Source organism: Oncorhynchus mykiss, chromosome 12, assembly GCF_013265735.2.
Source record: "Oncorhynchus mykiss isolate Arlee chromosome 12, USDA_OmykA_1.1, whole genome shotgun sequence".
In the NCBI taxonomy this organism is placed as follows: domain Eukaryota; kingdom Metazoa; phylum Chordata; class Actinopteri; order Salmoniformes; family Salmonidae; genus Oncorhynchus; species Oncorhynchus mykiss.
In genome coordinates, this window is record NC_048576.1 from 66,505,032 (window position 1) to 66,526,856 (window position 21,825).

The 21,825-nt window shown below is 40.7% G+C and overlaps 1 protein-coding gene across 1 annotated transcript; it reads left to right on the forward strand.

The window, feature by feature from the left end:
- The first annotated feature begins 480 nt into the window (after positions 1 to 480).
- LOC110538943 lies at positions 481 to 21,823 on the forward strand. Its single transcript, XM_036938109.1, has 9 exons — positions 481 to 639; positions 5,208 to 5,237; positions 7,748 to 8,053; positions 8,221 to 8,529; positions 9,461 to 9,784; positions 14,721 to 15,044; positions 15,211 to 15,342; positions 15,625 to 15,760; positions 20,647 to 21,823. The coding sequence occupies exons 1-9, from the start codon at positions 600 to 602 to the stop codon at positions 20,879 to 20,881; spliced, it is 1,836 nt and encodes a 611-aa protein (XP_036794004.1). The 5' UTR covers positions 481 to 599; the 3' UTR covers positions 20,882 to 21,823.
- Positions 21,824 to 21,825: the final 2 nt, after the last annotated feature.

The window sequence follows — 21,825 nt, forward strand, 5'->3', positions numbered from 1 at the left end:
AAGATGCAAACGTATAACAACTAAGGTGGCTGTGGTCGACACTTAAACTAGACATTTGAAATAATGGTTGCTTTATTCTATTTAGCTTTTGGTATCCAATCAAAATGTTCAGCATATTTGATCCATTGGGTCGAATTCCAAACTAGTTTTTATATTCATTGGTGTGGTGTCACTTTCTGTGTCTTTAATCACCTCCAGTGTGGTCCAACTGTTGAGTGATTTGCACTAAACTGAACTGGATCCCCAATGCATTATTTGGAATTCCACTTATGTCTCCACTTCTTCTTTAGGAAGGAAAAGGCGTGACTCTGATCCACGTCTCCTAAGTCAAGACCATCAATCTATGCATTCTCTTTTGAGTCTCTTTTGGTTTTCCACCAATCATACAAGGGCTATATTGACCACAGAACTGTCTATTCTGCAGTAAATACAGCCACAGCACAAATGGGGAAGTAACACTGAGCTGTGAACTGGAAATGCATACTTATATAGTAGCATCTACATTCACAAGACATTTTGCGACAGAGACTGGTCAACACACTTTTCACCAGAACGCTTGTTCAGGTCGACTAGAGAAAATACCTGTCTTTATTTCTGACATGAAGACCCAAATATGGAATATCTTCTGTCTGACAATGGGTGAGTTTAATTTCCAAAAAGTCCAATCTACTGGAATATGTCAGAAAATAGAGAAAACAGTAATATCTTGAACTTAATATTTTTAAGGGTGACATATTGGATACAAGTACTCAGGGATGGATTCTACTTCAAATTGAGAAAAGTGTATCATGTTCATCATTCATTTATTGGAATGGTAAATTTGCTTGAAGCTTTATACTTGCACTGTCAAACCTCCACAGAGGGTTGAGTGTCTGCAGGTTCTCTCCTCCCTTGAGCTTGGTTGATTAATGAAGGTAACTGATTTATAAGGAACTCCCCTCACCTATAGGTCTTAATTGAAAGGAAGAATCTAAAACCTGCAGACGCTATGCCATCCATGTAATGAGTTTGAGTTCAATCTCAAGTAAAGATTTGGATCTCTGTCAGTAATGGGGAAGAACTAGGAGTAATCTCTCCAGACTATCATACATCACTAGCCAATAGTCAAATGATCGGTCAATGTTTAGTAAAGGGATTGATATGCTGACTTCTGCCAGATAATTGATGCAAGCAATTTATATTTTCATAGAATTTACATATTTGACTACATTGAGATTGAGTTTTAAAACTGATTTCAATAATAATTCAACTTAAAATAATGATAACAATTACCAGTAGATGTATTTTAAGAGTGACTTACTTCCTGATTTGGCCTCGTTTTGAAGCTTAGTCATTATGAAACACTTCTGGCCTCATGATTGAAACCAAACAACAGTTTTCTTGGAGGTGTGGTTTTGACGTGGGTGTTTCTTGGGTTTGTTTTTGCCATTCAATCACAAGAAACATTGGAAGTAGTGAGTACAGAGGTAAGCTAAGTTATCTTTGCTATGGAGAGAAGAACGTTTTGAAGTCGAGGACTTCTCGCCCATCTCAAGATCAGCTTGAGCTCCAGTTCCAAATGTGTAGGCTAAAGCCTGCACTGACCTTGTGTTTAACCAAGCAGGCAGCAGCTTGCTAGCAAAGCTTGGAGATAGCTGAAGCTGGCTAGCCAATCAAGCTGAAATTCCCCTGTCAAATCAGTAATAGAAAGGAAGCCAGTGGTTTGGAATGTGTTTCATAATACACTCGTTCTACAACGAGGGCGGCAAGTAGCCTAGTGGTTAGAGCGTTGGACCTGTAACCGAAAGGTTGCTAGATCAAATCCCTGAGCTGACGAGGTAAAAATCAGTCGTTTTCTGCCCCTGAACAAGGCAGTTAACCCACTGTTCCTAGGCCGTCATTGTAAGTAAGAATGTGTTCTTAACTGACTTGCCTAGTTAAATGAAGATAAAATCTAAATATATACAACATTTTGCTATGAAAGTAGCTTGCAATGTAGTTTCAACAAGATGTAAAGACAGTGGAACTGTGGAAACAGTATCAACTGCGAGTTGAATGCCCAGTCATGAGTCAGCTCAGCTTGCCTACAACACAATGCTCTATAGCCTCGCTGGCTAGTCTTGGCTCGTCTCTCCTTATGTCCACTCTTAGACCTTTGCCCGGAGGACAAATCCCAGAACTACTAGTATCTCGACTGGTGTAGGCTACACGTGGAGATTACACAAACATCGCCCAGCTTAAGTCTGGATACCTTTTATCAACTAAAAATTGGCGATTGTGTTTTTGTTACAAAGACAAAACATATCCTGTAAATATCATATTGGTGTGCTTATGGAGACAATATTTCTACTCTTACCTAGCAAATATATGTAAGTTGCGTGTAGAGTACAACTTCAGCTGTCTAACTACAATGGTATTCTATTTGGTCAAATCTAAGGATTTGTCTAACCACACACAGACATGCACAGCTCTGTGGGTGAGTCGCCAGGGGGTGAAGAAGTCCCTTCCATCTATGTAATGTAATGCATTACAGGTGAGGACAGGTGCAGTCATGTGGCAGGAGGGGTGGAGACAGGGCTGTTACAGTGACTGTATTACAGCCAAACCGACCGTTTAGTCACGGTAACTAGGCTTCTGATGCTGCTGCCGATAGGCTTCTGATGCTGCTGCCGATAGGCTTCTGATGCTGCTGGTCATTAGTAGCCTACCAAACTTGATCATTGCTGGGTACTCAGCACTCTATTGTCCCTCTAATCACTCTTGACGTCAATGCAAATGTTTTAGAAAATCAAATCAAACACGATAGCCCATGAGCTTATGTTGCGCAACATTTCTATAGGCTATGTCATTCGCTATTTATTTTCTATCCCATGCCCCTGATCCAAGACAGGTACATGATAATGGTCCATTCTATATCAAAACGATTCACACATACAGTGCATTCGGAAAGTATTCAGACCCCTTCACTTTTTCCAAATGTTGTCACATTGTAGCCTTATTCTAAAATGGATTAAATAAATCAAAAATCACCAATCTATCCACAATACCCCATAATGACAAAGCAAACACAGGTTTTTAGATACTTTTTCAGATTTATATAAAATAAAAAACACATGTGACGAATAGAACAGATGTAGACCAGTGAAATACTTACTTACAAGCCCTTTCTTTACCAACAATGCAGTTTTAAGATGAATACCTAAAAAAAATAAGAAATAAAGTGCAGCAGTAAAATAACAATAGCGAAGCTACATACAGGGGGTACCGGTACAGAGTCAATGTGCGGGGGCACCGGTTAGTCCAGGTTATTGAGGTAATATATACACATGTGGGTAGAGTTATTAAAGTGACTTATGCATATATAATTACAGAGAGTAGCAGCAGTGTAAAAGAGGGGGTGCAATGCAAGTAGTCTGGGTAGCTTCTTCACCTGTGTGATACTCTCGGGGGGGGCGGTTAATAATCACTCTGGTTGGCTGGGCTTGGCTCCCCAGTTACGTGGAATCCATAGATTAGGGCCTAAGGATTTGATTTAAATTGACTGATTTCCTTCTTTGAACTGTAACTCAGTAATATCTTTGACATTGTTGCATGTTGCTTTTATATTTTTGTTCAGTATAAATACCACAGGAGTCCTCTTACTTTTGAAAACTTTTACAGTCCCATTGATCAAACACTATGAACAGGTAGGCTCTCTCCCGCCTATGCACATCAACAACAACACGATCAACAACTAATGTTAGCTAGGCTAGGCATAGAGGTTAGGGTTAAGGTTAAGATTACGTTTAGGAGTTAGGTTAAAGGGTTAAGGTTAGGGGAAGGGTTAGTTAATGTGCTAAGTAGTTGCAAATTAGCTAAAAAGTAGTAAGTGGTTGAAAAGTTGCAAATTAGCTAAAATGCTAAAGTTGACTGTGATGAGATTCGAACTCACAACCTTCGGATTTCTAGAATTTCTAGACGTTATACTGTCCTTGTCATGGATGGGCAGCAGATGACTATACCAAGTTCCAGTCCTATCAGCTAAAAACTCTTCTTGTTTTTAGCTGATAGTGGGCACGGGATCACCAACAATGGACAATTGAGGAGTGGAAATACATTGCCTGGTCTGACAAATCCCTGTTCCCGTTGTATCATGCTGATGGCAGAGTCAGGATTTGGCGTAAGCACCATGAGTCCATGGCCCCATCCTGCCTGGTGTCAACGGTACAGACTGGTGGTGGTGGTGTAATGGGGTGGGGAATGTATTCCTGGCACGTTAGTTCGTTGTATGCCAATTGAGCAACGTTTGAAGCCCAGCCTGGTCTGGGACACTCAAATTAGTATGACATGTTACATTTGGTATGGTTACAGAAGATAGATGGTTACTTAAGGCAAAAACAAAAGTAGGGTGGTTGGTTGAGGTGGATGGGTAGGCATCTAACGCAAACATCTAGTTAAAATCTCATCATGGAACAACACATGTCTAGCAAACCAAAGTTTGCGAGTTCGAATCTCATCACGGACAATTTTAGCTAATTAGCAACTTTCCATAATATAATACGAAATGCTCTGAGACCAGGTTGGAATGCTGCACCTTGTATCATCTACTCCCCGAATAATTCAAGGTGTTCTGGAGGCAAAGTGGTGTCCTACCCGGTACTAGATGAACGTACCTAATAAACTGGCCCCTGAGTGTATATAAAACAACAGAAAATCCAGTTTTCGACTGCACTGGGCCTTTACGTAGTTGTAGTGGACAATTAGGAATACAGTAATAGTTTAAGGCAAACGAGAGAAAAAAGGTCCTGGAAGCAGATGGATATTTTGTCATTTTTTAACTGCCGTAACTGCCATTTCCTGTAGTCTAGAGCAAACAGTACCCTGTTAGGGTGTGTTGCCTGGCCTTAAGTGATAACAAATAGAGTCAAATAATGCCCACATGTGGTGCAGCGCCACTCTTACATTCTTTGGGCAGAACTCTGATTAGTACATCATTCATGTTTGATTGAATTTAGTTTGTGCTAACTAAACATTCTCACTATCCTCACTAAAATAGACATTGCCTTTCTCATACTGAACTGACCAATCACACAGCATGCTTCTCGTGACAGTTTGTGGTGAACCACAGAATATTGCCTGCTGGCTCATCTTCCATTTTGTCTTACTGAAAAGTTTTTGTCTCAGCTGTGTGAATATTTTGAGACATTGACTACCACTAATTTCAATTTCAATTTGTTTTTCTTTATTAGTCTATCTATGGAATGGACCTCTACCTGCAGGTAAGTGAATCTCCTTTGGTTTTAGTCATGTTAATTCCTGAAACCATTGCGTGAAAGAAAACAATATCTTTAGCAAAGACATCTTTTTGACATCCAAATATTGATATTAAGATGTCTTAACTTTAACATTAGAATCGGTAGTAGTTCATACTATACCGCATTCATAGTATGCTGCACATATCACAAAAGAAAATGCTGGGTTGTTTGGATGACCCAACTGCTGGGTTGCATGCTAGTTATTGATGCTGGGTTGTTTGGATGACCCAACTGCTGGGTTGCAGGCTAGTTATTGATGCTGGGTTGTTTGGATGACCCAACTGCTGGGTTGCAGGCTAGTTATTGATGCTGGGTTGTTTGGATGACCCAACTGCTGGGTTGCAGGCTAGTTATTGATGCTGGGTTGTTTGGATGACCCAACTGCTGGGTTGCAGGCTAGTTATTGATGCTGGGTTGCAGGCTAGTTATTGATGCTGGGTTGCAGGCTAGTTATTGATGCTGGGTTGTTTATGCTGGGTTATTGAGTATATCTCAATAACCCAGCATAAACAATCCAGCACCCAGTGGGTCAAGGAGGTGTGGCTTGATAATAATTGTTGTCATTCCGGTTAATATGTTCTGTTGATATCACATATTAAGGCTGAACATTGATACGTTTCTAACTTTAATGAAGCTTAGAAAAGTCTATGAGTTCGTTAAAAGCCTATGCACATCCCAATGTTGGGATATGTACATTTCAGTGGAGGCTCCTCAGAGTTGGAAGGGGAGGACCATCCTCCTCAGTGAAATTCATTAAAAAAAATTTTTTTTTAAACATTTACATAGTTATCCTATTTAGATAAAACTATACTAAATATAGTCACCAAATAATTGCTTAAAACACACTATTTTGCAAAGGCTTACAGTAGCCTCAACAGCACTCTGTAGGGTAGCACAATGGTGTAGCTTGAGGACAACTAGCTTCCGTCCTCCTCTGGGCACATTGACTTCAATACAAAACCTAGAACGCTCATGGTTCTCACCCCCTTCCATAGACTTACACAGTAATTATGACAAATTCTGGAGGCTGCAGGATGTCCTATCAGAGCTTTTGCAGCATGAACTGACATGTTGTCCACCCAATCAAAGGATCAAATAATTAATCTAGTATTGAAAGCGTACGCTACAGCTAGCAGTGCAGTGCAGTGAATAAAATGTGGTGAGTTGTTGACTCAACCAGAGAGAACGACAATAGTTGAACAGTTTTGAACAAATTAATTTAGTCCCGAATCAAGGAGAAATAGAGAGAGAGATTTCGTCATTTCAGTTTCACTTACTTAGCTAGCAGATATTGCCTACTGAATCACCCTGCTCAAACAGAGGGATGGAGGACATCCTGCAGCCTATCAGAGCTTTTGCAGCATGAACTGACATGTTGTCCACCCAATCAAAGGATCAAATAATTAATCAGTAATAGCCAACTTTCCAAAAAAACACTCTAATTCTTCCAAGTCAAGGTAAGCTTTTGGTATTACTAATTTATTGCCACCGGGTCCTTCTCGCGTCTCTCCTCTTCCCTTCGCTTGTGGACTTCAATGCACAACACATCAGCTGTATGTGACCAGGCTAAAAAACCTGTCTGTCCATGTGTCACTGTCTGTAACCTCAAATTTGTCTCTCAACCTGTGTGCAGCTACATTGTAAACTTTCCTTCATAGGCTCGGTTGTAGCAACCTCATGATGGGTATAGGGAAAATTTGAGTATCATGTAGTAGCCTTAACCTATCACTGTTACATTGAACTGGGTGAATGGACTATGAATGAGTCATCCAATATGCTGTATTGGAAATATGGCCATGCTCATGAAATCAAGTCCTCCTCCCTCATCTTAAACGGCACTAACCGCCACTGGTACATAACATAATACACATCCCAACATTTTTCTCAATGTTGGGATATGTAAATTATAATGTTGTGAATTTTATATTAGAATATGTCATGTGCAAAAATATAGAAAATGAGTGATGTACAAACTTAAAATGATAAACAGGAATGACATTTACTCTCATGGGTGGCCAAAAATAACTATATGAAAGTCACGCCCATAATAGGTCACACCTCCTGAAAATAAATAACCTATGGATTACGTTAAAAAAGACCTAGCTGTTCGGTCAACACAAATGATGGTTAAAAAACAACATCTGATGGTTTAATTAACCCATGTTTGGTGTATCCCAACAACCCGACATGTTGGGTTATCCATGCAGCACAACTGTGTGGGTCCAAATAACCCATTGTGTGCTCTGTCCACTATTTAACCAGCTCTGGGTTACGAAAACAATTTGCCCATCATTTTATAGAGTGCAGATGAATTCTCTGAGTTATTTTTTACAATTAGTTTTTTCGTTCATCACAGCCATGAATTTGGATGTATAACTGTCCATGGCTTTTAACCTCCTAGAGTCCAGTTCCATGACTTGAATGACAATGGCCTTCCCTTTTGTCCCCCCCCCCCCCCCCCCCAAACCTGCAAGGTGCCCAGGTCAGGCTGGTCAATGGGAATGGTCGCTGCTCTGGGAGAGTGGAGATCTATCACAACAGCCAGTGGGGAACAGTGTGTGATGACAACTGGGATATGAATGATGCTAAGGTGGTCTGTAAACAGCTGGACTGTGGGAGTGCTGTGAGTTCCCTAGGGTCTGCCTACTTTGGTCAGGGCAGTGGGCAGATCTGGATGGATAATATTGAATGCTCCGGTAGTGAAAGCACACTCAGACAGTGCTCACACACTACAACACATGACTGCAATCATGGTGAAGATGCTGGAGTTGTCTGTTCAGGTAAGGAATTCACCTTGTTCTGCCATTTTCTCCTGCCTGACACATTTCCATTGCTTTAGTTGATATCACGTAATGGGTGATGAGATAAAAAAAACTGTCCAGTTCCATGACTTGAATGACAATGGCCTTCATTTTTTGTCCCCCCTCCCCTCCCCCAAACCTGCAAGGTTCCCAGGTCAGGCTGGTCAATGGGAATGGTCGCTGCTCTGGGAGAGTGGAGATCTATCACAACAGCCAGTGGGGAACAGTGTGTGATGACAACTGGGATATGAATGATGCTAAGGTGGTCTGTAAACAGCTGGACTGTGGGAGTGCTATGAGTTCCCCAGGGTCTGCCCGCTTTGGTCAGGGCACTGGGCAGATCTGGATGGATGATATTGAATGCTCTGGTAGTGAAAGCACACTCAGACAGTGCTCACACACTACAAAACATAACTGCAAACATGATGAAGATGCTGGTGTTGTCTGCCTCTCAGGTAGGAGGTGGTTTTATCGTGCTATTGACATCTTGTGACATGAGTGATGCACAAACAATTTGAGATCCTCGCAAAAGAAAAAACATTAACATAAAAAAAGAAATTAACAATGGGGTAGAATCACAACAAAATTAATTTTGAATACCATTGCTAGTGAATTTAAATGTGTTGAGTCAGTTATATGCAATGTTCATAGATGACCAGCAGGGTCAAAAATTAATAATAATCACCGTGGTTGTAGAGGGTGCAACAGGTCAGCACCTCAGGAGTAAATGTCAGTTGGCTTTTCATAGCCGATCATTCAGAGTTAGAGACAGCAGGTGCGGTAGAGAGAGAGAATCGAAAACAGCAGGTCCGGGACAAGGTAGCACGTCTGCTGAACAGGTCAGGGTTCCAGAGCCGCAAGCAGAACAGTTGAAACTGGAGCAGCAGCATGACCAGGTGGACTGGGAACAGCAAGTGACCATCTAAAAGCCCCAAATAAATCTGAGATCTGCCACAGAGGTTGCCTGCGGTGACGGAGTTGACATCATCTGCTCTGTCACAACACAACACTTGGGTGGAGCATTCAAATTTCAGAAGACTTTAGGCTCGTTCAGAATGGACAAAACCACAAGTAGCAACTCTGTTATCTTCAACATTCCTAAAGAGGTCTTTAGCCATGAGGGGTCATACCGATGTCAGTATGAGACAAGGGTATTCAGTCGAGACTTCAGCTCCCCTCAAAGTGACTCTTTTGAATTATCTGTTATAGGTGAGCAGCTAAACATTAATGGGTGAACACTGGGTTCCGAGATTATATGTTCTTCAATGCAAGAGTTTGGATATCTCTTCATAATGTATTCTAACATAGTGTTCTCTTGTCGAGAAAGTTTACTGTTATGCTGCAGTTAAGTGCACACGTTAACAACATGCTCTTGTCTTTTGCTAGTTGTCTTGTTACAGCCCAACATCTCTCTCAATGCTCCAAATGGAGGGATGTTCTGGGGACTTCAGGGGCCAGAGGTGACCAGCGGCCACAGTTTCTCCATCACATGCTCCATTCAGCCACAGTATCCTGGAGGCCTCTTCTATCTGGACTTCTCTGGGTCCAACAGGACTGAAACTAAGCCAGCAGTCAACCACTCTGCCTCCTTTCACTTTCCTGTTGCAGAGTATACAGACCAGGGGAACTACAGTTGTGTTTATGAAGTTAATGTCTCCACCCTGTCATTCCATTCTACCAAGACAGAGTTGCTGACAGTCGGCATTCGAGGTAAAATACATTTTATTTTTATGTTTTCAAGTGCATTACCATGAAGGCCATCAATGTTCAACCTTAATATGTGATAACAATACAACAGAACGTATTAACCGGAATGACAACAATTATTATCAAGCCACACCTCCTTGACCCACTGGGTGCTGGATGGTTTATGCTGGGTTATTGAGTTATCCTTTTTAGATAAAACTATACTAAATATAGTCACCAAATAATTGCTTAAAACAAATAATTGCTTAAAACACACTATTTTTCAAATTCCTACAGTAGCCTCAACAGCACTCTATAGGGTAGCACAATGGTGTAGCTTGAGGACAACTAGCTAGCTTCCGTCCTCCTCTGGGCACATTGGCTTCAATACAAAACCTAGGACGCTCATGGTTCTCACCCCCTTCCATAGACTTACACAGTAATTATGACAAATTCTGGAGGCTGCAGGATGTCCTATCAGAGCTTTTGCAGCATGAACTGACATGTTGTCCACCCAATCAAAGGATCAAATAATTAATCTAGTATTGAAAGCGTACGCTACAGCTAGCAGTGCAGTGCAGTGAATAAAATGTGGTGAGTTGTTGACTCAACCAGAGAGAACGACAATAGTTGAACAGTTTTGAACAAATTAATTTAGTCCCGAATCAAGGAGAAATAGAGAGAGAGATTTCGTAATTTCAGTTTCACTTACTTAGCTAGCAGATATTGCCTACTGAAACACCCTGCTCAAACAGAGGGATGCTATGTTAGCTAGCTGGCTCTGACTTTCCAAAATAACACTGGAATTCTTCCAAGTCAAGGTAAGCTTTTGGTATTACTAATATATTGCCACCGGGTCCTTCTCGCATCTCTCCTCTTCCCTTCGCTTGTGGACTTCAATGCACAACACATCAGTTGTATGTGACCAGGCTAAAAAACCTGTCTGTCCATGTGTCACTGTCTGTCACCTAAAATTTGTCTCTCAACCTGTGTGCAGCTACATTGTAAACTTTCCTTCATAGGCTCGGTTGTAGCAACCTCATGATGGGTATAGGGAAAATTTGAGTATCATGTAGTAGCCTTAACCTATCGCTGTTACATTGAACTGGGTGAATGGACTATGAATGAGTCATCCAATATGCTGTATTGGAAATATGGCCATGCTCATGAAATCAAGTCCTCCTCCCTCATCTTAAACGGCACTAACCGCCACTGGTACATAACATAATACACATCCCAACATTTTTTTCTCAATGTTGGGATATGTAAATTATAATGTTGTGAATTTTATATTAGAATATGTAATGTGCAAAAATATAAAACATTTGTGATGTACAAACTTAAAATGATAAACAGGAATGACATTTACTCTCATGGGTGGCCAAAAATAACTATATGAAAGCCAAGCCCATAATAGTTCACACCTCCTGAAAATAAATAACCTATGGATTACGTTAAAAAAGACATAGCTGTTCGGTCATCACAAATTATGGTTAAGTTAACCCATGCTAGTGTTGTCTGTTCAGGTAAGGAATTCACCTTGTTCTGCCATTCTCTCCTGCCTGACACATTTCCATTTCTTTAGTTGATATCATGTAATGGGTGATGAGATAAAAAAAAACTGTCCAGTTCCATGACCTGAATGTCCATGGCCTTCATTTGTGTCTCCCTCCCCCAAACCTGCAAGGTGCCCAGGTCAGGCTGGTCAATGGGAATGGTCGCTGCTCTGGGAGAGTGGAGATCTATCACAACAGCCAGTGGGGAACAGTGTGTGATGACAACTGGGATATGAATGATGCTAAGGTGGTCTGTAAACAGCTGGGGTGTGGGAGTGCTATGAGTTCCCCAGGGTCTGTCCGCTTTGGTCAGGGTACTGGGCAGATCTGGATGGATAATATTGAATGCTCTGATAGTGAAAGCACACTCAGACAGTGCTCACACACTACAACACATAACTGCAATCATGGTGAAGATGCTGGTGTTGTCTGCCTCTCAGGTAGGAGGTGGTTTTATCGTGCTATTGACATCTTGTGACGAGTGATGCACAAACAATTTGAGATCCTCGCAAAAGAAAAAACATTAATATAAAAAAAGAAATGAACAATTGGGTAGAAACACAACAAAATTAATTTTGAATACCATTGCTAGTGAATTTAAATGTGTTGAGTCAGTTATACGCAATGTTCATAGATGACCAGCAGGGTCAAATAATAATAATAATCACTGTGGTTGTAGAAGGTGCAACAGGTCAGCACCTCAGGAGTAAATGTCAGTTGGCTTTTTATAGCCGATCATTCAGAGTTAGAGACAGCAGGTGCGGTAGAGAGAGAGAATCGAAAACAGCAGGTCCGGGACAAGGTAGCACGTCTGCTGAACAGGTCAGGGTTCCAGAGCCGCAAGCAGAACAGTTGAAACTGGAGCAGCAGCATGACCAGGTGGACTGGGAACAGCAAGTGACCATCTAAAAGCCCCAAATAAATCTGAGATCTGCCACAGAGGTTGCCTGCGGTGACGGAGTTGACATCATCTGCTCCGTCACAACACAACACTTGGGTGGAGCATTCAAATTAAAGAAGACTTTAGGCTCGTACAGAATGGACAAAACCACAAGTAGCAACTCTGTCATCTTCAACATTCCTAAAGAGGTCTTTAGCCATTTCTCTATGGCTGGCCATACTTTCCACCTGGCTACCCCTACCCCGGTCAACTGCCCGGCACCCTCCACAGCAATCCGCCCAAGCACCCACCATTTCTCCTTCACCTATATCCATATAGCTGATGTTCTGAAAGAGCTGCAAAATCTGGACCCCTACAAATCAGCCGGGCTAGACAATCTGGACCCTCTCTTTCTTAAATTATCTGCCAAAATTGTTGCAACCCCTATTACTAGCCTGTTCAACCTTTCGTATCGTCTGAAATTTCCAAATATTGGAAAGCTGCCACGGTCATTCCCCTCTTTAAAGGGGGAGACACTCTAGACCCAAACTGCTACAGACCTATATCTATCCCACCCTGCATCTCTAAGGTCTTCGAAAGCCAAGTTAACAAACAGATTACTGACCATTTTGAATCACATTGTACCTTCTCCGCTATGCAATCAGGTTTCCGAGCTGGTCATGGGTGCACCTCAGCCATGCTCAAGGTCCTTAACGATATCATAACCGCCATCGATAAGAGACATTACTGTGCAGCTGTATTCATCGACCTGGCCAAGGCTTTCGACTCTGTCAATCACCACATTCTTATTGGCAGACTCAACAGCCTTGGTTTCTCAAATGATTGCCTCGCCTGGTTCACCAACTACTTCTCTGATAGAGTTCAGTGTGTCAAATCGGAGGGCCTGTTGTCCGGACCTCTGGCAGTCTCTATGGGGGTGCCACAGCGTTCAATTCTTGGCCCGACTCTCTTCTCTGTATACATCAATGATGTCGCTCTTGTTGCTGGTGATTCTCTAATCCACCTCTACGCAGACGACACCATTCTGTATACTTCTGGCCCTTCTTTGGACACTGTGTTAACTAACCTCCAGACGAGCTTCAATGCCATACAACTCCTTCCGTGGCCTCCAACTGCTCTTAAACGCAAATAAAACTAAATGCATGCTATTCAACCGATCATTGCCCGCACCTGCCCGCCCATCCAGCATCACTACTCTGGACGGCTCTGACTACGTGGATAACTACAAATACCTAGGTGTCTGGCTAGACTGTAAACTCTCCTTCCAGAGTCACATTAAGAATCTCCAATCCAAAATTAAATATAGAATCGGCTTCCTATTTCACAACAAACCTTCCTTCACTCATGCTGCCTAACATACCCTTGTAAAACTGACCATCCTACCGATCCTTGACTTCGGCGATGTCATCTATAAAGTAGCCTCCAACACTCTACTCAGCAAACTGGATGTAGTCTATCACAGTGCCATCCGTTTTGTCACCCATATTCTACCCACCACTGCGACCTGTACGCTCTCGTTGGCTGGCCCTCGCTTCATACTCGTCGCCAAACCCACTGGCTACAGGTTATCTACAAGTCTCTGATAGGTAAAGCCCCACCCTATCTCAGCTCGCTGGTCACCATAGCAGCACCAACTCGTAGCACACACTCCAGCAGGTATATCTCACTGGTCATCCCCAAAGCCAATTCCTCCTTTGGTCACCTTTCCTTCCATTTCTCTGCTGCCACTGACTGGAACGAACTGCAAAAATCACTGAAGCTGGAGATTCCCATCTCCCTCACAAGCTTTAAGCTGTCAGAGCAGCTCACAGATCACTGCACCTGTTGATAGCCCATCTGTATACAGCCCATCTATCTACCTCATTCCCATACTGTATTTCTTTATTTTTATTTAGCTCCTTTTGCACCACGGCATCTCTACTTGCACATCTACCATTGCAGTGTTTAATTGCCATATTGTAATTACTTCGCCACCATGGCCTATTTATTGCCTTAACTCCCTTATTTGACCTTATTTGCACTCACTGTATATAGACTTTGTTTTATTTTTTTTTCTACTGTATTATTGACTGTATGTTTTGTTTATTCCATGTGTAACTCTGTGTTGTTGTATGTGTCGAACTGCTATGCTTTATCTTGGCCAGGTCGCAGTTGCAAATGAGAACTTGTTCTCAACTAGCTTACCGGGTTAAATAAAGGTTAAATAAAAAATAAAATAAGCGGTCATACCAATTTCAGTATGAGACGAGGGTATCCAGTCGAGACTTCAGCTCCCCTCAAAGTGACTCTGTTGAATTATCTGTTATAGGTGAGCAACTAAACATTAATGGGTGAACACCATCAGCAAGAGGAACACTGGGTTCCGAGATTATACGTTCTTTAATGCAAGAGTTTGGATATCTCTTCATAATGTATTCTAACATAGTGTTCTCTTGTCAAGAAAGTTTACTGTTATGCTGCAGTTAAGTGCACACGTTAACAACCTGCTCTTGTATTTTGCTAGTTGTCTTGTTACAGCCCAACATCTCTCTCAATGCTCCAAATGGAGGGATGTTCTGGGGACTTCAGGGGCCAGAGGTGACCAGGGGCCACAGCTTCTCCATCATCTGCTCCATTCAGCCACAGTATCCTGGAGGCCTCTTCTGCCTGGAATTCTCTGGGTCCAACAGGACTGAAACTAAGCCAGCAGTCAACCACTCTGCCTCCTTTCACTTTCCTGTTGCAGACTATACAGACCAGGGGAACTACAGTTGTGTTTATGAAGTTAATGTCTCCACCCTGTCATTCCATTCTACCAAGACAGAGTTGCTGACAGTCAGCATTCGAGGTAAAATACATTTTATTTTTATGTTTTCAAGTGCATTACCATGAAGGCCATATGTAAGGATTGTGAGTAGACAAAAATGTTTTACATTGCAGAAGAATTTGATAGCTATACGAATTATAAAATGTGGTCGTCTGAAAGATGTTGAATATGGTGTTTCTCTCCATAGCATCCATAGTCCCCATTATTGCCTCTGGTGCAATAGGTGGGCTACTGCTCCTCCTCCTGCTGCTCATTCCTTGTCTAGTCTGGAGGAAGATAAGCAGCAGAGAGCAGTCGATTATGATAAACCTGAGAGAAAGTAAGATCTAGCTGCTCTAAACAGGATTCAGGTTCGGGCTGCAAAATACCCAGGTTTTCAAGAACACTCAGTTGGAAGATTCCTGAAAATCAGGAAGGATTCATCAGGAAATATGGAATCCTCCAACCAGGATATCATGAAAACCTGGACATTTTGATTACTGGAATTGTTCAACCCTAATTTTGTTATGGTTTTGTACTGTTTATGATATCTATTCCTGCGTATATTCACTGACGTTATTTATATGAATTAAACTGATCAATCCCAACACTGTGGTTGCAGCGATGGAGGGAAATGATGAAGAGGACTATGTCAACGTAGAAACCTTTGTCAACAAGAGAAAAAATGAAGACCTGAAAAAAGGATGCGATGCAGAAATGTATATGAAAAAGGAGTTGCTTACCAGTAAAAATAATGAGTAAGTTATGCGTTGTCTCTACCTTCTTGCCCTTTGTGCTGTTGTCCGTGCCCAATCCTGTTTGTACCCTATTTTGTGCTGCTACCATATTGTTCTGCTGCCATGTTGTGTTGCTCCCATGTTGTTGTCATGTTGTGTTGCTACCATGCTGTGTTGACATGTGTTGCTGCCATGCTATGTTGTTGTCTTAGGTCTCTCTTTATGTAGTGTTGTGTTGTCTCTCTTGTCGTGATGTGTGTCAGCGAGGGAGGAAAATTATGAAGAGGACTATGTCAACGCAGAAACCTTTGTCAACAAGAGCAAAGATGAAGACATGAAAGAAGGATGCCATGCAGGAATGTACAGTGGGGAGAACAAGTATTTGATACACTGCCGATTTTGCAGGTTTTCCTACTTACAAAGCATATAGAGGTCTGTAATATTAATCATAGTCACTTCAACTATGAGAGATGGAATCTAAAACAAAATCCAGAAAATCACATTGTATGATTTTTAAGTAATTAATTTGCACTTCTTGATGCTACCCATCCCTTAAGCGGGATAATTGTCATCGGCAACCGCTGAATAACATAGCTCCTCAGTCAAATATTATGCTTTACAGCGAAAGCAATCCAAGCGTTTGTGTAAGTTTATCGATCACATGACAAACATTAAGTACACTTAGCATCAGGTAGCTTGGTCACGAAAATCAGAAAAGCAATCAAATTAATCGTTTACCTTTGATGATCTTCGGATGTGTTCACTCACGAGACTCTCAGTTACACAACAAATGTTCCTTTTGTTCCATAAAGATAATTTTTATATCCAAAATACCTCCGTTTGTTTGGCACATTATGTTCAGAAATCCACAGGAAAGAGTGGTCACGACAACGCAGACAAATTCCAAATAATATCCGTAATGTCCACAGAAACATGTCAAATGTTTTTTATAATCAATCCTCAGGTTGTTTTTAAAATATATAATCGATAATATATCAACCGCAAATGTCTTTCACAGTGGGAGAGGGAAAAGCTATACCTATCCAAACTCTGTTGCGGGGGCAAAACTCATGTGACCACTTAACGCGATATTATTGTTCTGGCTCATTTTTTCAAAATAAAAGCCTGAAACTATGTCTGAGTACTGTTGACACCTTGAGGAAGAGATAGGAAAAGGAATCTCTTTGATATCCCGTTAAATGGAGCAATGGGAGGCTATGGAACATGGAGTTTTCAAAATAGAAGTCACTTCCTGGTTCGATTTTTCTCAGGGTTTCGCCTGCAATATTAGTTCTGTTATACTCACAGACAATATTTTGACAGTTTTGGAAACTTTAGAATGTTTTCTATCCTAATCTGTCAATTATATGCATATTCTAGCATCTGGTCCTGAGAAATAGGCCGTTTACTTTGGGAACGTTATTTTTCCAAACATAAAAATAGTGCCCCCTAGCTTCAAGAGGTAGCTCTTAGCGCTACCCCCCTACTTTATTCAATTTCCGCCTGAAGACATACCCAAATCTAACTGCCTGAAGCTCTGGCCCAGAAGCAAGGATATGCATATTCTTGGTACCATTTGAAAGAAAACACTCATTTTTTTTTTACACAGTTTGTGTAAATGTGAATTGAATGTAGGAGAATATAACACAATAGATCTGGTTTAGATAATACAATGAAAAAAAATATATGTTTTTTATTTTTATTGTTGTATCATCATCTTTAAAATGAACAAGATAAAACAAACATTCAGATAGGATGATGGGGACAATTTCAGTGAAATTGTACAGTACTTGTGCAAAGTTTCAGAATGATAATTTCCAAAATGAGTGTGCTACATGACATTTATCATGAAGTCACCCAGGTGTCCCACACAAGTAGTCCAAATGTACCCAAGTGGCCAAATTGGTGAAGGTATACATTTTGAAACAAATAACTATATACAAAATGCCAAAATGGTATTCTAACACACGCCCCCAAGAAATGGAGAAAAAAATATGGGAAAAAAAATATGAAGAAAAAAATATATACATTTACAAAATAACATGGGTAACTATTTACATACTTTCAATATTTGGAAGACCCTCAGTCCTCTATCAAATCAAATTGATTTATATAGCCCTTCGTACATCAGCTAATATCTCAAAGTGCTGTACAGAAACCCAGCCTAAAACCCCAAACAGCAAGCAATGCAGGTGTAGAAGCACGGTGGCTAGGAAAAACTCCCTAGAAATGCCAAAACCTAGGAAGAAACCTAGAGAGGAACCAGGCTATGAGGGATGGCGAGTCCTCTTCTGGCTGTGCCGGGTGGAGAGTATAACAGAACATGGCCAAGATTTTCAAATGTTCATAGATGACCAGCAGGGTCAAATAATAATAATCACAGTAGTTGTAGAGAATGCAACAGGACAGCACCTCAAGAGTAAATATGAACAGTTTAGGGTTCCATAGCCACAGGCAGAACAGTTGAAACTGGAACAGCAGCAAGGCCAGCAAGGAGTCATCATGCCAGGTAATCCTAACACATGGTCCTAGGGCTCAGGTCCTCCGAGAGAAAGAAAGAGAGAATTAGAGAAAGCACACTTAAATTCCCACAGGACACCGGATAAGACAGAAGAAGTACTCCAGATATAACAAACTGACCTTAGCCCCCCGACACATAAACTACTGCAGCATAAAAACTGGAGGCTGAGACATGAGGGGTCAGGAGACACTGTGGTCCCATTCGATGAGACCCCGGACAGAGCCAAACAGGAAGGATATAACATCACCCACTTTGCCAAAGCTCTACACAATATTGTCCTGCTGAGGTATAATATACAGATATATATATATATATATATAGAGTACAGGGAACATAAGGTTGAATATATTATTATAGACCTGCTAGATCTACTGTCTCTTTTATATTATGACATTTCAGCTAGATCTACTGTCTCTATTATATTATGACAGACCAGCTAGATCTACTGTCTTTATTATATTACAACAGACCAGCTGTATCTACTGTCTCCATTTCACTTTGGTCATTGTTGTGGGCCTGCCCTCCCCTCAACAGCCTCAAATAGGCTATTTCATGTGGGTTGGGGTGGGGCACATTTCATCACTTTTCATTACATCATTTCATTACATTACATTTTTATATATTGCTTCTAAAATTTGAAAAAATCACAAATAATATTTTATATTATTAATTTCAAACAAGGGCATTAGCATGAGAATAACTTACCAGTCCAAAGCAGTGACATTGTTCCTCTTCTGCAGGCACCATTACAGATTATGCACAGTGGCTACAATGGTGTCCTCTCCGTTCAAGAAATATTCCTCCACTTGGGAATCGCTAAATGAATCGTCCTACAACAATCTCTGTCTCACATTTCCGATCTATTTCTTCTAAAATGGTGTGTACATCTGTATATCTAGACTTAGATTTAGCTTTCCCTGACTTATTTGCCATACTGATTGATATATAAACAGCTGAATCTGCGCATTTACCAAAACAACACTGTGTGTAAAATGCGTAGCTCCTTCCGGAATAAATCTTCAATAGCGAATGACTCTCTTTACTCCGAAGTTTACGACATGGGTTGGTCTTCCAACACAACCACTGCATATTGCCGTTTACCTCAGCTCATTGGCTATCTACCCAGCTAGATTTCAAGACGATCAGTGGTCATTGGCTTAAAATACAGTCATTCAACGAAACAGTGGTCATATCATTGGTGCACAGTGATGTCATTACTTGTTGTCTTCAAAACGGTTTCTTTCAGTCAATACGTCCCGCGAAATGGCCCATCAGGTTTGGTTGTGTTACAAACAAACCAGTTGATTGCAATGAAACCAAACATGACTGGAAAAGTCACGTTTTGTGTGGGTTATTTACCTGGAATGTGTCGTCGAAAATGGAATGAGACGGAATTCACGACACAAGCGGTTCACAAAATGTTTCGTGTTAGGCTATAAAAACGGATTTTATCAAACATAAGATAATTCATTGTGTAACAATGAGCATTGGGATTGCAAACAGACGAAGATCGTCAAAGGTAAACTATTTATTTTAATGCAGTATGTGATTTTGTTACGCCTGTGCTGGTTGAAATTGTTTTTTGGGGGGGCTCTATCCTCAGATAATCGCATCGTATTCTTTCACAGTAAATCCTTTTTTAAATCTGACAACACAGTTGGATTAGCAATATTCTAGGCTTTTGATACATGTGAGACACTTGTATTTTCATGAATGTTTAATATGACTATTTATGTAGCGATCACCGTATGTTGTGGAATTTCAGCCCGCTACCGGGTTCCGTGTTCAGAGAGGTTAAATCAAGTCAAAATACGTTTCTATCCAATACTCAGGTACCCTAAAATGTAACTAAACTATGATATTTCATACGGAAAGAAGTATGTTCAATAGGAAAGTAGAATTATCAGGTGCATGTCCTCTTCGTTGCGCGTGCACACACTGATTTCCAACTCTGACTCCCAGTACCAAAACTCACAATTCTTCCTCGTTTGGGAAGAAACAAGCCTGAAAACTTGAACAAAGACCGTTTGCATCTAGTGTAAGCCATAGAAATTGCAATCTGGTCTCTGGAATTGCATATGACCCATAGCTTTCCATTGTAAGAGCATGGGCTCTCTCTCAAAAAAAGTCTGGTTGGTTTTTCTTTGGATTTTCTCCTACCGTCTCAATTGTGTTATAGTCGTATACATTATTTTAACATTTCTATCCAATGGTACCAATTATCTGCATATCCCGGCTTCTGGGCCTGAGTAACAGGCAGAAGTATTTGGCACATCAGTCAGACAGGAAGTGGAGAATAATAGACCCTAGCCTGAGTTTTTTCGTAGGTAATGTTTGGTGAATCTGGCCCTAGGCATGTAACTCAAATGTTTGAATTCATCCTCAGGAATGCTCCAGGAGCCATGAACAAGTTTGGAAACAACCAAGGTGAAGGGCCAGAGGCAAGTGAGGAAGATGAGGCCGACTATGAAAATGCAGATATCTTCACAGAGAGAGATTTTGCTGAAGACATCTACGATGAAGACAGTGAGTCTTTAGACCTGGAGCAGCTCACTTCATGTAAATCTGGAAGGGAGAATGACTATGAAGAGGATGACAACATATACACAAACTATGAGTGAAGGCCTTGTAATTCGAATGCTGATGCAGAGATATTGATGCCAGGAAAGGCATGAAAGGTTAGCTTTGTGAGTTGAATTATAAGGGCTTAAAAAAACAACTTTTTCATCAAAATGTTCACTTAGTAGATAAGAGCAAAGGCTTTGTTTGAATATTAATTAGAATTTCAACGTAAATAGTTTGGGTGTATTATTTCTAGTTGTATTGTCTCCAGGTACTTGTATGAGTTTTCTGACTTGACTATGTTATATATATTTTAAAATAATGGCATTATATTATGACATTATTTACTTCAGTTTAAAAATAGTGATTGTCTTGATCTATAATCTATTATTTAATTTTTTAAGTATATATTAATACTATTTCTCTTCTATAACGTTCAGTGTGCTGTCAAAGAATAGTCTGTAGCAATGACTTGTTGTGATGTGCTAAACTTGAGATCTAATGTATGACAAACTGTAAAAAACAAAAAACATTTGTACTGTGTGTGTAAATCTAACAATCATTTGATTTCAGTGTACATTTTCAATTATTGTGTGTATGGCTTTAAAGAACATGAAATCCATGAACCCTGACTACTTTTTACATTGTTAAATTGTTATTGTTGATGTGAGACTTCACTAGATACAGATATGGTCTTAGAAATATGTGGAGATTTAAATATTGTACAACTATACGGTCAACATTTAGAAATAGATCTCTGGACGCAGGAGGCCAAAATCGACCCCGACTAACAACTTTCATTTAGAAAAAAACTATTAAGCAAAGGACTTGATGATGCAGATCTTATTATCACCACAAGGAGGAAATTGTGTCACATCATTCATTATGTCCAACACGTGTGTGTGTGTGTGTGGTTTTGGGACCGCACAACGATATTAAAAAAAGGAAAATTGGGGACATTTGTGGGAACCCCACAAGGAAAAAAGCCATTTTAGGCTTAGGG